Source organism: Pelecanus crispus, chromosome 13 (assembly GCF_030463565.1).
Source record: "Pelecanus crispus isolate bPelCri1 chromosome 13, bPelCri1.pri, whole genome shotgun sequence".
Classification (NCBI taxonomy): Eukaryota; Metazoa; Chordata; class Aves; order Pelecaniformes; family Pelecanidae; genus Pelecanus; species Pelecanus crispus.
In genome coordinates, this window is record NC_134655.1 from 3,486,070 (window position 1) to 3,500,744 (window position 14,675).

General features: G+C 40.3%; 1 protein-coding gene and 1 non-coding gene across 2 annotated transcripts; both read right to left on the reverse strand.

Annotated features, from left to right (window-relative positions):
- Nucleotides 1-1,565: 1,565 nt before the first annotated feature.
- On the reverse strand, nt 1,566-13,718 carry MAGT1 (magnesium transporter 1). Its single transcript, XM_075720376.1, has 10 exons — nt 13,626-13,718; nt 12,323-12,492; nt 11,338-11,455; nt 9,844-9,984; nt 9,209-9,349; nt 8,782-8,871; nt 6,335-6,398; nt 4,220-4,294; nt 3,664-3,754; nt 1,566-2,480 (listed from the first exon to the last, which is right to left on the reverse strand). Exons 1-10 carry the CDS (start codon nt 13,716-13,718, stop codon nt 2,465-2,467), a joined length of 999 nt encoding a protein of 332 aa, XP_075576491.1. The 3' UTR covers nt 1,566-2,464.
- Nucleotides 13,719-14,556: 838 nt separating this feature from the next.
- Nucleotides 14,557-14,672, reverse strand: TRNAL-CAA (transfer RNA leucine (anticodon CAA)). The gene is made up of 2 exons: nt 14,635-14,672; nt 14,557-14,602 (listed from the first exon to the last, which is right to left on the reverse strand). It is a non-coding gene; the product is annotated as a tRNA-Leu (tRNA).
- Between the last annotated feature and the right edge of the window lie 3 nt (nt 14,673-14,675).

The following is a 14,675-nucleotide window of genomic DNA, read 5'->3' on the forward strand; positions in this document are numbered from 1 at the left end:
CACCGATTATTTTTTTCATAAGCGTAGTAATTAGTTTTCTTAAGTAGGTATTAGCCTACTTTTAAGAAAAAAATGTCTGAAAGACATGTAATCAATTGACAAGAGAGTATTTTAATAACTTTATGTGCTCCTGACCTAGAAAATGCAAACTACATATACATCTTTTCCAGATTATTATCTGTGATAAAAGTAGCACAATTAATCCAGAACAATAAAACACTATGCTTAAATGAAGTTTATAGGAATGGTCAAGATCTGAGCTTTTAAATGGAATAGATTATGTGAAACTCATTCTCTATTCGTCAAAGAAAAAGCACGACAAAAACTGAAAACAGATGGACCACTTACTCAAGAGCCTCAAGTTTGTTCTTTGTTTTGCTGTTACTCTATTCCCCTTAATAAAGTTCAAAGTGGTGGTATGGCATCAGTTGAGTAGTGGTTTGTATTTGATGATTAAACATTCTCAGTATCAGAAAGCAGTAAACCTCAAGATCCAATACAGAAACAAACACCAGTACTTTTCCAAATCCTTCGTGAGAATTCTCATAGCAGATGAAAGCACTTTGAAATTTTAACTTCTTAAAAAATGCGATTTCAGCATGAATTTCCGTTACAGACCAGTTAATTTTTAAAACACGCTATCAGAAACCATTGCTGATAAACGTAATCTTGGCTCCAGAATGCTAAGATTCTTCACCTCAGGGACAGCTGTCAAAGTAAAAACCATGCAATCTTTATGCTATTTGTTGGCTACATGAGAAGATCTCTAGTATTGACGTTTTGGGCTGTAATTTCCTGCATAAACACATATATGCTACTAATCCAGTCTACTCAGCCATACTCAGGTTATTTACTGTACACAGACATTTTTACTAACACACTGAAGCAACAGCGGAAGAAAAGAGGTTGGTTTGTTGTGTTTTATGTTAAAGTTCAAGAGACACAGGAGCATGGATTAGACTAAAAAATTTTATTGAAACTTGTCCAAAATCCAGTCAGGCACACAATTTATCCATTCCACTAAGGCTTGTCATTCTGTATGGCATAGAAAAATGCATCTCAACAAGTTGAAACATCAAACAACTAAATTAGTGAAGTTAAGGCACTTGAGATGTGTGTTAATTTAGCAAAATTGCATAAGAATAACATTCTACTTTGAATGACATAGTCCTGTCCAAGATTCGATCTAAAGCGTCCAAATTCTGTAACCCCTTGAGACAGGGGCGAGGCAGAAGCAGGAGACAAAAGTCTCATCGTATTTTCCTCTGACTAGTAACCTCCAAGGCCACCACAGCCTACGGAAGGAACTATTACTGCATCAGGCTGCAAAGATTTCCTGTAGTACAGGTGCTGAACTACACAACAGTTTGGGCTGAGGCACAATGTCTTCCACTCAAGAATACTTAAGGCAAAGTATCTTTGTGAGATGAGAGAACAAAAGGAGAGCGCAAAAAGCACACGCATTGAATTGTAAGGCTAACAAATCCTTCCTGGGGTAACAATATTTATCCTGGGATTCAATCTCTCTGCCCACTCCCATGTCCTCCCCAAGGATAAAAACTTGGAGACAGTAAATGGATAACGCAAGAACTTACATAGTGATCAAAAATCTGATACCTGTTGCTTTGTCAGGTCTCTGAGCAGTAAGTCGAAAACCAGTTAGCAACCTTTAATTCATGCTACAGATCACTAGTTACCTTTGTAGCTTGGATTTGTATTTTTGAGAGTGTGAGCACTCGTCAGTTAAGAATATGTTTTGTGTCTCCGAGCCAATGTTTACAACTTAAATGTTGCAGTTTCAGCATTTGGCAAAGAAAGTTTTTAATGAATAATTGAATTAACTCGGTTCTGCCTGTTGAAAATTCTCCCTTCATCTGTGAAACAACCTCTTGCATCATACAGCAGTTAAGTACTCTTCTCAAAAACGAGATAGAGCTCCAGGATATATACGCTCCACACTGGAATTTAGAGTATGGTCCAAGGGTCGCACACAGAGACTGAAGGAGAAGACTTCCAGGTACATGAAGATGTTTTCTCAACCATGAAAAGGCACAACAGAGAAGCTATGGTCACTTGCTATGCACAAACAGGAAATAAAGTGATAAATATTTGTGGGGAAGAAGAAACATAAGGGGAACAGATGATCCAATTGAACTTAGAGTACTGTTTCTAGTTAGTCTACGGAAATGTAGTTCTAAGCATTAAGTTCTGAATTTCACTAGAAGTAGAGTTGTTTAAGAAGATGTAAAGCTTATGAAAAAGAGAGTGCATCTTAATACTCTGTGTCCTTCAGAGCAAATTGCTTGTTATATTTAAGGCACTGCATGTCATCTTTGGTTCAGTGTTTAACTATCTCATTCAGTGTAAAGAGAGGTAGCACGAACCATACATATTTAGCTCTTCCATTCCATTACACGCAATTTCAGAGTCGCCACCTTTCTGATGTTACAGATTCTGGAATCCTTTAACTCATTAGGAAACTGCAGGAACAAAATAACAAACATTCTTATTAATTTTCTAAGAAACAAAGGTGTGCAACATTCCACTTAGCTTTCAAATATGCAAAGAAAATCAGAATGAGAAACTGGGCTTGATGCAGCTACGAAGTAAGTAGAAGTAAGGAGAAGTCACTTAAAAGTGAGTCTTCTAGCAACTCAAAAGCCAAGACAACCACATCTTAACTACAACAAAGTTAGCAGAGGTACGTAAGACCATTGCATAGACTAGAATAAAAGCTGACCAATTATTAAACAAGGAGTAAGTTCAGCTCTCTTCTGGTCTTGAGAAAAGTCTTTATGAAATAACAAGTTCTATTATTTAGATATTTTTAAATAAGAACTGACTTCTCATAGAATGGGGATAATATTTGCCTATGGGATTAGCCTTCCAGACAAATTAAATTCTTTGCAGAAGCTGAGATGGTTAGAAGCTGGTCCCTCAACGTGTATGTATTTTGAAGGAACAAATAAAACCCAGTGAAACCAGACAAGATCTATACCAATCATATATATACACACACACACACATAAAAAGCAGTCAGTCAATAGTGCTAGACTCTTTACAGAAGCAATCCCAAAATGTATGCAGCTTTAAAGCATCAGCCATCTTCCCTGTTCTCACAAATAATGATTAATAATCAAGATGTACAAATATGGAAGAAAAGAAAAGGGGAGGGGGAAGAGACACAGAAGTTGTTGAAGAGCTCAGAAGTTGTCTGAGCTATTACTATGAAAACGGAAATATTTTATACTATGTAATGACATGAAAAGGAGAGTACCACAATCCTTCCTTTGGCCAGACTGAAAAATCGTGATATCCACTAAATACCACTATTTCTGGTGATTATATTGACCAATATTGCCACTCTCTGAGAAGCAAGTAGAGCGTTTTTAAAAGAGTTTTTCCCACCAAATTAGATTTCAGAAAATAGGCCCTTTGCCTATTTCTCCGTTCTGGTTTATATTAATATTACCAGACAAGGAAATACCAGTCAGCAAGAACAGATTCGTTTGTAAGCATACAGTCCAGATAAAAACCCCAAACTTCTAGTATCACCCTCAATCTTTAAGTCCTCATTTGTGTTTACCCACTTCCTTCAAAAAAACTTGTAGCAGTATTGCAATGCACAGGAAAACAATGACTGAAGCAGCAGAAAAAACGTACCTGTACGGGTAGCCATGGTATTTAGATCTGAAGACAGACAGCAGCCAGCTGAAGAACACCACCACCAAGCCAATACCAGCAATACACATGACTGCAAGAGATGCAGGGTAAGATTCTGGTAATGTGACAGCTGTCCCTGAAACCACCACAGTGATGGGGTTTTCAAAAGCATTCTGTAATATTTACAGATTTGATCAGATGAGACCTCTATTAGAGTCACTGAGAAGAACTAGGTTAACACCGATTTTCTTTCAAATTCCTACTGTAAATCTGTTTTATACCATTGCTTTAAGAGAAACTAAGTCCCTTCTTCTCTCCCTTACTAGCAAAATGCTGCAAAGCATCTTTATATCGCCCCTTCTCCCAAAAGGGCTTTGAGTTTATCTTGCAGTTTGCTAAGCAACTCCAAATGCTGCCAAAAACCCAAGTGATTCACTTCTGCTTAGAGGTGGGAAGTGTACAAAAACCCACAGTGCAAAAGCATTTCTATTAAATAGTGGATCAAAAGCCTTTACTGAATATGCCTTCTCTAACAGAGAAAAGCATTAGTACTTACTTTTTCTTTTCCCCACATCCATGTCAGAAGTAGCAGCTTCGTGGAGGAGTACCATTCCTAAAGTAACACCACCATCTACAAACGCTGTTTAAGGCTAAATCAACAAAGTACAGTAGACTCAATATGCTCATTCCCAATCTCGTAAATTAAGCTCCCACTCCATACCTGGGGCATTAAAACTCACTGGAAAAATTAAAGACTTCCCAGCCAAACCAGCAATTATGGGGGGAGGGAGGGGGGGGGGGGGGGGGGAACCCGACTGAAAGGCATTCATAATGGCAACTTTTAAGACAAAAATAAATACAAAGTTTAAAATATAAACTGGAAGGTATAGTAGGTCTTGACACAAAATTAAAAACATGCATTTGTTATCTCAGCTTGTAATGAAACAGCATTCCTTCCCAGAAAGCTCAGTCCACTCCTACTACTGTTCTACTCCACTGGAAAATCCCCAAAGGAATTCAACTTCTGCATTTTACTCAGCTAGTAGAACGAGTAAAATGCATGCAATATTTAATCTAGCAGGGTATCTTTCAAGTAGCAATATTTCAGTCTTTTCTAATTCTTCAATTAAAAAAAAATTAAAGCTTGTAAAATTAAGGAAACACAGACAACTTAAAAGGCCTGACATTTGCAAAGAATGAATCCTAGCAAAATAGTGGATCCAGTGGAACGAAAGACAGAATTCCCAAAGATTTCATTCCATTTCACTGCAGATGTTCAGTCCCAATCCTCCTCCTGAAATGAGAAATACTTATCATTGACTGCAGTGGGACAGCTAAGAAATCTTTCCATTTCAGATGCGCTCTACCTTCCGCACAAGAGAAAAGCGACTTCAGCCTACAGGAACCTTGCCAGCTTCTACCATTTTAAACGTCTCCAGCAACCGGTAGATTGGGTCCATAATGCGACGGATAGCAATAACACAAATAAACATCAACAAAAAGTTTCTAGGTTGAATTTGACTGAGTGCATCAGAAGTACAGTAATAATTAGAAAAAGATCCCAAGTCCCCCTCCAAATGGATGTTTTAAGTTAAAAAAAAAAAATCTTTGATAACGAATACACAGCAAGAAAGTAAAGTTCTTTTAACACCAGCATATTTAAACATCAATTGCTTACTTTATATTATTTTATTACAAAAACCCCAATGCATCACTTGCTGAAATTGGGATTTTGAATAGATAAAAGGAGAAAAGAAAGAAATTAGCAGAAGTGTCTCTGTTAAACAACACTGCTGTTGCAACAGAAAAGACTCGTTAATCACTGTCAAGCAGTGAAGAGGACAGGTACTTTGAATGAAGTTCTGAAATGATGTGCCTGTAGTAAGTCTGCTATTCTGTACACTTCTGTACTGTAAGATGTAAGCAATTTGGGACCATGAAGCTGAAAAAAAAATAGTATTAAATAAAATAAAAAATCCTGAATAAAAGATAAAAGAATGCACAGGCTAGCACAGGTGATGAGACAAGGAAGAAAAGGTTGAGTCAGAGATGACTAAACTTACAAATGATGGATCAAAAACATACACGTGGGAACAGAAGAACACTGAATTTCAGAGTATTCTTATGACTCCAAAGAAACATTTTTTTATACAAATGAGAAAGGCAAAAGCTCTCATCCTGCAAGTTTCCATTTGCCTTTCTTAATGGCTTAATACTGGCATAGAAAAATCCTGAATCATTAGCATGGACGAGTGTAAGATTAAAAGAAGGTAAGCAAAGAAATAAAAAAAGAAACATCAGTAATAGCGGAAGGAATTCAACACCAAAGCAAGAACTAAGTAAGTGAGATTGAAAAGAGACATGCACAGAGGAACAGGGCCTATCCTGAAGAACCTTATGATTCTACAAAGATCCACATCTCTAACGCTGCGTTCAGTTCAGTCATTAAGCAAGGAAGAAGGCGGTGAGAAAGCAGTAAACGTTTTCCTATGCAACTTAAAGATCACTGGCACAGGAAAAGCATAGCTGTCAACACAGAAAGGCTCTACAAGCTTCTGCATCAGCATTAGGTGACAGTGACGAGCCTTGACAGAGTACTCATAGAAAAGGCAGCAGCACAAGCTAACAGGAAAATCGTCACCAACCACATGCTTCTCAGTAGGAAGGATACTAAACAGAAGAACAATGTGTGTTTCTGCCACAAATTGGGCTTGGCTGCTTCCATGGATGTAGTTCTGTAAGAGACAAAGAGAAATTGAATTTAGAAAAGACTGGAGTCAACTTTGACATGATTAACAGCAGCTACAGAGCTTGGAACTGGGTTTTGCACTGTCTCAGGAGACAGAAGTTGGAGCACAAACAATTTCATCTATTGACTGTTGGTTTTTGGAGGAGCTGTGTCAGCATCAAAAATCCTTCTTCTATTACCATGCGCAATCAGCCCAAAGTACCATTCAAATTATAATAAGCACAAGTGCAGCTACAACCTTTATACTCCAGATCCCCTGTTCAGCAGGGCAAAACACCATAATTATGCCCCCCTGCACCCACTGTGATCCAAGTCTGATCCATTCCCTGACTTAGATTCTTAGGTTACGTACGTTGCTCCTCAGTTTAGGGACAGGCTCTTCAATCTGTGTGAACCCTACTCGCTTGGCTCCAGAACCAAGCATTTGAAATCTTTTTCATGGCATACCAGGAAAAGGAACATCACTACCAATACCATTGAAGCTTTATTCTTCAGTCTCAGAAAGGTTTAGGAATGATGTAAACAGAAGAAATAAAAGGCAGTGTTTTCAAGAATTAATGAATCATTGAACAAAAGCCTGTAGGACTGACTTTCCTATCAAACATTTAAAATATGAGAACTTCCACTTAGTAAGTTGGCTCAGTTTTATTTACAATAATAGTTTACTAAACAACTGGGTCAACAGAAAATTTGAAATTTGTGAAAGAATATAATTTTTTAATCCCTTACAGGAAGCTCTAAAACACTATGCTTGTGATGTTATATCTAAATAGCAAAAAAAAAGCTTGATAAGCAGATCCATTTTTTACAGAAGAATACAGAGGGCTTGACCCACCTAACTGGGTATGAAAGGACATTTCACCAAATTAATTCCCTTCTGAGTGAAATAAGTGAGAGAAGCCAATGTGTGATGTGTAAGCACTTGAAGAGATGCAACGCTCTCGATATATTCCGAGTACTTTTACAGCGTCTCATTCTATATTATGTGCAGAGCAGTATATTTCAAGTGATGTTAAAATTGATTTTTCTCCAGGAAAGAGATTTCATAAGTCTAAGGTCACTAGACACTGCTTTACCTCAAGAATCTCAAAGAAAGAAGTTTTTATATGGAAGTCATTAGATGGGTGTATGAGCTGAAAAGACCAGGTTAAACATGAAATTGCCAGGCTCAGCAATAGGTCTGTTTAGCATGTCAGACTCAACATAAACACCTTTATTTTGCTGTTAGCAATTTAGAACTATCATATCTCTTCACTGCTAGAGGTACAAGGTATGTACAAGAAACAGGAAGGCAAATGTCACACGTAAATAAATGCTGAAAAGAAAACGTGAAAACAAATAGGAATGGTTAAAAGAGGCATAGGAGGTCAGAGAGATGGAAGAGATTAGGTAATTTAAAAAGCAAGGGGAACCCCCCATCCAAGTAACTTGTTATCAAATAGTTTTTGTTACCCTGTATGCTGTCCTCTTTACCCTAGAGCATTATTTCAGTATCTTCTCAGCTTTCTGTGAGTACTGGAATAATCAAAGTTTCTGCACACAAAAAGACCTTGAACTCTCTGGGTATTACTACAACAAAAATAAACTCAGAGGTAACGCTTTTGAACCAGTATGTCCCGTTTACAGCAGAGTACCATCCATATCACTGCTGTCTAATGCTTTATTGCACGGTAAGCACTTTGAGCAGTCTCTAAGAAAAAACTGAACATGCTGCTAAATAGTACATCATTAATCTTAATATTTCTCATCTGATTAAGAATTGCACTTCTTGTCCTATCTCTTAAAAGCTTATTACTGAGCACAGAAAGCAATACACCTAAAAAACTCCTAAGCAACGTTTGTCCTTACTCTGAGAACATCACAGAACTAATTCTTACAGAATTAATGAATCATTGAACAAAAGCCTGTAGGACTGACTTTCCTATCAAACTGGAATTCTAGGTAATGGCTGAAGTTACCACACAGCAATTACACAACAGAGCACTTTGGTTTGGATTAAGATCAGTATTTTGTGATTTCTTAGTAGTAAAATACGAGTTTGCAAACAATTTCTTCTTCTATTTGAGCCAAGAAAAGGATAAAGCTAATTGGAAGAAAATCTAAATCTTGACTGGAGCTCTAACACGCCTTCTGTTCCAAACTAAACAAAACCCCTCTTTCACAGGCATATTTTAAGAGAAGACAGATCCTCTCTGAACTAAGCAACAGCTCTCTAATTTGCCTTGCTCACTGCAGGAGAGGTTAGCCTCACTGACTCACAAAAAGAAGCCAAGAATAGGATTTGCACTCTGACTTGCTTCTTTTAGTATCACCTTTATTCTGTAGAAATACAACAGAAGTGCAGGAAACAAAACGAAGAAAAGACTTACCACTTGTCCTGTATGGGGATTCTTATGAGCATAGGGTGGACCTCTAATGTGGTTCCACATCTGGCCTGATGTCATTGCTAACACAAAACACTGAAAAGGAAAGAAGTAACACTATTTAATAAGGAATTTCATTATTATTATTTTTTACCCCATTTCTTTTCATTTCATACCAAAATGTACTGGTTTGGAATACAATCTTAGGCTAGGCATTGTCCCACCTCTTATTTGTACAAAAGGCATTAATCAAGCATCAGCTGAGCTGAAAAGGCCAAGATCAAATAGTATTATCAGACTACCAAGAAGTAAAACTAAATGCACCTCATTTTCGTCTACCTGGTTTAAGCATCTCTAAAATACACACGCTTTTGAAGACCTGAATTGCTACAAAACTCAAGACAACAGGCAGACAAGAGTTATAGTTACTCACCAAAGCAGCAAATGCCCAGCCAGTTTTGTTATACAGAAAATCCAGATTGCTTCCACGCAAATATACGAGGCCTCCGATGACAGCCAGCAGCAATCCTAACATCAACGGTCCAGCATAGTTTGGTGGCCTTATCACACGAATCTAAACGGAGGATATTTAAATTATTTTCCCTCAATGGGATTATACATTGTACCCGCACTCCTGCTAACAAAACCCACAATATATTGAGCAGAAAAAAATACCAACACACAAAACAACTCTGTATAATAAATCTGACTAGGGAAGTAAGTATTGCTTTTCCCCCCCGCTACTGTAACTTCACTTTTATACACCTTTACCCTAGCTAATAATTTAAAGACTGGGTTTTTTTCCACAGCAACAGAAGAGGGAGAAGGAAGGAGATGAGTTTTACCATCTTATTAAAAACAGAATTATGCAAAACATTAGAACACAGAATGTAAGAAAACTTAAAGATGTAGTCATGTGCCCAAACTAGATTTTGTAGACAAGAACTATTTGGAGTATCTGAGAGCAGATCGTTAGCCACAAAACACAAATGACATATTTCACAGCTGGAATTATATAGTAAGAGCGCGCTGCAGAGGTGGTGATGGGGAAAGTCTGTAAATACTTACATTGACATCAGTTCTGTCAGCCACCCAGCGAGCAAGCTGTTCAGCTGCAAAGCCGCGCACCTGAAGTTCGTATGTGTCACCCCGTTTAGGCTTCCCTTTAGCAGGGAAGTTAATGAAGGTTGGAGCAGAATTCATGTTTAGCTGTATTTAGAAAATTCATAGAAGATAACAGCACCATGAAAGGTCTACTTAGTAACACACAATTCTATTCCATTTGTATCTTGCACCATCGTCACTGAATCAATCAGAAAAAAGTAACTATGCAATAAACAGATTTCACTGACAATGACTTAAAAGTAAAGACAGCACACAGTAGCTTGCATTTCTCTATTTCATAAAAAGTAATCAATATACTCCTGCAATTTCCCTTTTGTGTTCCATGCTGTTTTCTCCTTTTAGTACTGAGAAACACAATTTTGTCAGCTCTGCCCACAGCTGTTCTGGATGTCTTAGAAAAAAATTGTTACTTCTGAGTAGGCTTTTTTTTTTTTTTTTTAAAAACCACAGTGAGCATGCTTTCTAAAGTGACTGACATTTCTTTGTTAGTACTCATATCTATAACTACCGATTCAAAAGATTCAGACCGGTTAAGAGGAGATTGTAATAGGTAAATAAAAGTAGTTGTTTAATAAAATGCAGTTCTATCTTCTCCTAACACTGTTTTTCCCCACAGCATTTCAGTTTTTTTGAACCTGTTTCTTCTATAAATACTACTTTTGGGAGAGAAATCTGCAAAATTGGAATATATACAATAATCTATAAAGGCCGTAGCTTGATGAATGAATATTTGATGTAACGCTATGGGAAAATTTAACAAGAATAAGAAAAGACATCCCTTTCCACTCCTCCAGTCAAAAAACTTCCATTTAATAAAATATTATTTTTTTATGTACCTAAATTGTGTAGCTTTTAAAAAGAGATGAGTATTTCTTAAAAAAAGAGTTAAGATTTGCAAAACTATAATGAACTATTAATTTGATCTACAATTGCAAGCATACATGGAATGTTCTCATACATTTAAAAATAAAAAATCTGGTAACATAATGTTAGTAGAAGAGCAAAATGGCCGGGTACTTGAAAAGAAATAAGTTAACCAATACTGAAAGCCTAATCTATCATCCCCTAGTAATCTAAAAATTGTAATAGCTGTTCCTAACGATATCAGTGCTTTCTATCTTTCCTCTTTGTGTATCATAGATGAATTCCATTTAAAATTACACTGTAAGTTATTATAGGAGACAAACTTGGAAGAAACAGTCAGAGCAGCCAGGCACTCCTTGTGCCTGTTCCAGATTTGTCAGTTCTGTTAACGTTACTGCCAACATGCTACTGCCCTGTGCTCTTTACCTCACTTCTGAAAGCGGCAGCTTTTAACTTTTCGATTACTTCTTTAATCGTTGTAACACTAGATTTTGTACACATCTTCACCTTCTTGACCCAGTCTCCAAAACCCGAGTTAAAAATAATATTAGAAGAGAAAAAGAAAGACATTACCATCTGAAATACATCTGAGCCTTCATCAAAATCTACCATAGCAAAAAAAATCTTATTGGTAAATGCGCTGGAATATCGCCAGGAGTTTGCCAGAATCTGGTATTCCTCATCAGCTTGCCTGTAAAACACACGAAGTGAAATGCTGTATCATACGGCTGTCCGGAACACGAGTTACAACACAGCTGAGGGAGCTGCAGCCACCCACCCCACCCCACCCCATTAATGGGTGCATCCCACACACCCCTACATTAATTTTCTAGTATTAAAGAAAAAGTTTAAGGCCAGACACTCATCTAGCAATCAAGTGAAGCATTTGGCACCGCTATTTCTTTAAATGCAAGGGCAAGTTTTGTTGAGTCCATGAACATAAGCAGTGGTAATTTCTAACTGAAATTTGAAATGGAACCCAGCAGCTCTTAATTTGCTAGTCCACAGAGCACCAAAAGAAGTATAGGTATGCTCTCTTTTCCGTGTCAGACGACAGGAAGCCAATTAATTTCAACTAACTAGGTACAAAAATCATCTTTACAGACCTCTGCCACCTCCAGATTAACACATGAAAGCCATAATATGATTAAGGATCCAGCATATTATAATTGTAAATAAGTGCCAATCAATATATTAATTAACAACAACTTTTAGACTGCATGGCCAGCAGTAATTCTACAAAAATTTCTTCAGCAGCTTATGCCAGGAAAGTTGAGTTTTAACACCATCTTTCTCCAGAAGCCTGTCAGCGTGAATATTGTTTCTACAAAGCAGGGATTATTGTAGGAGGAAGACAAATAATTAAGGACTACATTGTTTTCTCAAATACATGTTACAAATATTCCCACACACTTAATTTCAAAGATAATGCAACTATCATGTGCCCTACTGTATTCCTCCCATGTACGCAAAAGTTTTACCCTATTCTTAAATCTAATTTCCTACAAAGTATATAATGACTGTCAAGTTCTAATTTAGGACTAAATTAAGCCCGTACTTGCACACAACACACTGTCTGTGAGGCTGAAGAGCAGTGAACATCACAATCACCGAGTAATTTCTGGGTGGTGCCTTCACAAGGCGTCGAAATTTGTCTCCATTCATTCGAATAACCGATCTTTTACTAGCCCACTCCATTAGCTGGTTCACTTTTTCCGATAACACCATCTGAAAATAAAGTCAGAGAAACACTTGGGGTTTTTTTTCTCCCCCAATCTCACAGTACCATCTTGAAGATTTTTAGATTTGAGGTAACAAACAGCTGCACTGTATTTCGTAAGAACACCGACCACAAGATGTGATACTTCATCAAGGTCCTCAAAGGTTTTCACAGACCCTTTAGACAGTCACGTTAATATTATTCATTTACTTCAAGCACTTGCTGGTTAAGTACTTTTTCATGTTGCTAATGGTAAGATTTCTTTTAGATGTACAAACTGCCCCAAATCACTCCTCGGTATTTGTTCAATACTAAGCATCACATTCTGTTTCAGATTTCAAAATGTGGTGGAAGTGGAATCAACGCTAGAGATGGAAGCATGCTGGAAGTGAGCTCAACGTCTCGTTTTTAGCATTGCTGGAAAAAACTTGATTAAATACATATTTAGAGAACTCAGGAGTGCTCAGCACTAAGCTCTGCTTTAAAAATGAGCCAACCAATGCTGTAACATTATACAAAGAAGTATTAAGTGACAAACCCCAAAATGTTACATTTATCATAAACTACTTCTCTACTCCTTACGAGCACCCTTCGCCAGGTAAATACTTTAGAGCAAGTACAAACTACCTTTCCTTGACTTACAAGCGACACAAGCATATAGAGAGGGATCTTTCCAAAGCCTAGGAGCCAAGCGTGCGGACAGCTGCGACATCTTGGCGATTACAGCCAAAGCCAGCCGGCCCACCCGCCCTCCCCCTCCAAATCTCACGCGGCAGGAAGGCAACACGCTTTTCACGGGAACGGAAGAAGCAGGAATCAAACACACTCGAAAATAAGAGGGAAAATTAGAATCGCGGGATTCTAAAAAGACAACGGCTCCGCTCGGCCCCCAGGCGTGCCCGCGGGCTTCCTCTCAGAGCCCGGCCGGTGCCGCCGAGGCCGGCCGAGCCTCAGGCTGCGGGGGCCGGCGGGCGCCCCAGGCCCGGGCCAAGCCGCCCGGTGCGCGGCCTGCGGGCCCCGCCTCAGCCCTCAGCCTCCCCGGCGCTCTACGACCTCCGCACAGGCCGGCGACCGCGGGAAGCCGGCCCGCCCCGGGCAGAGCAGCGGCCGCGGCCCGGCGGGGCTCCCGGTGCCGCCTCACCTCCTTCCGCTTCTGCCCCGCGGCGCCCGGCCCGCCCCGGGCCAGCAGCAGCAGCGCCAGCAGCGCCAGCACCGGTACCGGCACCGCCGCCATCGCCGCCCCACTCCGCCGCCTCGCGCCTATTGGCGGGCGCCGACCCACTGGCGGCGCGGCCCCGCCCTCGCACTTCCTATTGGCGGCGGCGACTCGCCGCCGGCCTCCGATTCGTTGAACCGGTCTCCAGCCCGGGCTGCCGCTAGCCCATAGGAGCGAGGCAAGCTGGAGCCGCTCGATTGGTGGAGCCCGGAGGGAGGGCGGGCACTGCCGGGCTGAGGCGGGCCGGGACCCCCGGGGATGGCGGCGGTGCCCGTGGTCTCCTCGCCGCCCGCCTTCGGGAGGTGCCGCGGCTGCCCTGCCGCAGCAGCCCCTCACCTTGAGGGTACACCCAGGCTTTTCTCAGCGCCTGCGGCTCTTTAAGCATGGCAAACACAGCCCCGGTGCGCTCGGGGTCCCGGGGGGCGGCACCGCGGCGGGAGGCCAGGCCTCACGACAGTAAAGACCCAGGAAAGCAAAAAAGGGGCGTAGAGTAAGACTCCAAGGAACTTACATCGGTAGCTCCCCAAAGGCCTACGCTTGCTTCGTTTTATACGCGCACGTGTATTGCTGGCTCGCCTGTTAAAAGGGTGGTTAAAATCGTTAAACGCGCTGGGGAAATGGTTAGCTGGCGTGTAACGGGTGACGGGCTCTCAAGCGTAATCGCCGCGGAGAAACGTGGTTTTGCGTGTGCTTCGGTTTTTCTTTCTTTCTCTGAGGACGTCTACGCTATATAAGTTATACCCGGCGGCGCGGGCGTCGCTGCATTCTCTATTTGCCCTAAAATCTCTGGCTTTAGCTCTTCGGCCCTTTTATGAATTTAAAGTCGGGCACAAAGAAAGGGGGGAAAAAAAAGTGGTGTCAGAAGTGGGATTCGAACCCACGCCTCCATACGGAGACCAGAACACCCAACCCGCCGCGGGAAGGCGCGGAACGCCTTGAGTCTGGCGCCTTAGACCACTCGGCCATCCTGACACT

Bases quoted from the DNA above. Each gene is read 5' to 3' on its own strand.
- MAGT1 (XM_075720376.1), bottom strand. From the start codon at position 13,718: ATGGCGGCGGTGCCGGTACCGGTGCTGGCGCTGCTGGCGCTGCTGCTG. The intron at 9,985-11,337 runs GTAATGTCTTTC...TTCTAAATACAG, and splicing joins GCTCAGATGTATTTCAGATG to CTAAACATGAATTCTGCTCC. The intron at 6,399-8,781 runs GTAAGTCTTTTC...TGTCTCTTACAG, and splicing joins ATCCCCATACAGGACAAGTG to AACTACATCCATGGAAGCAG.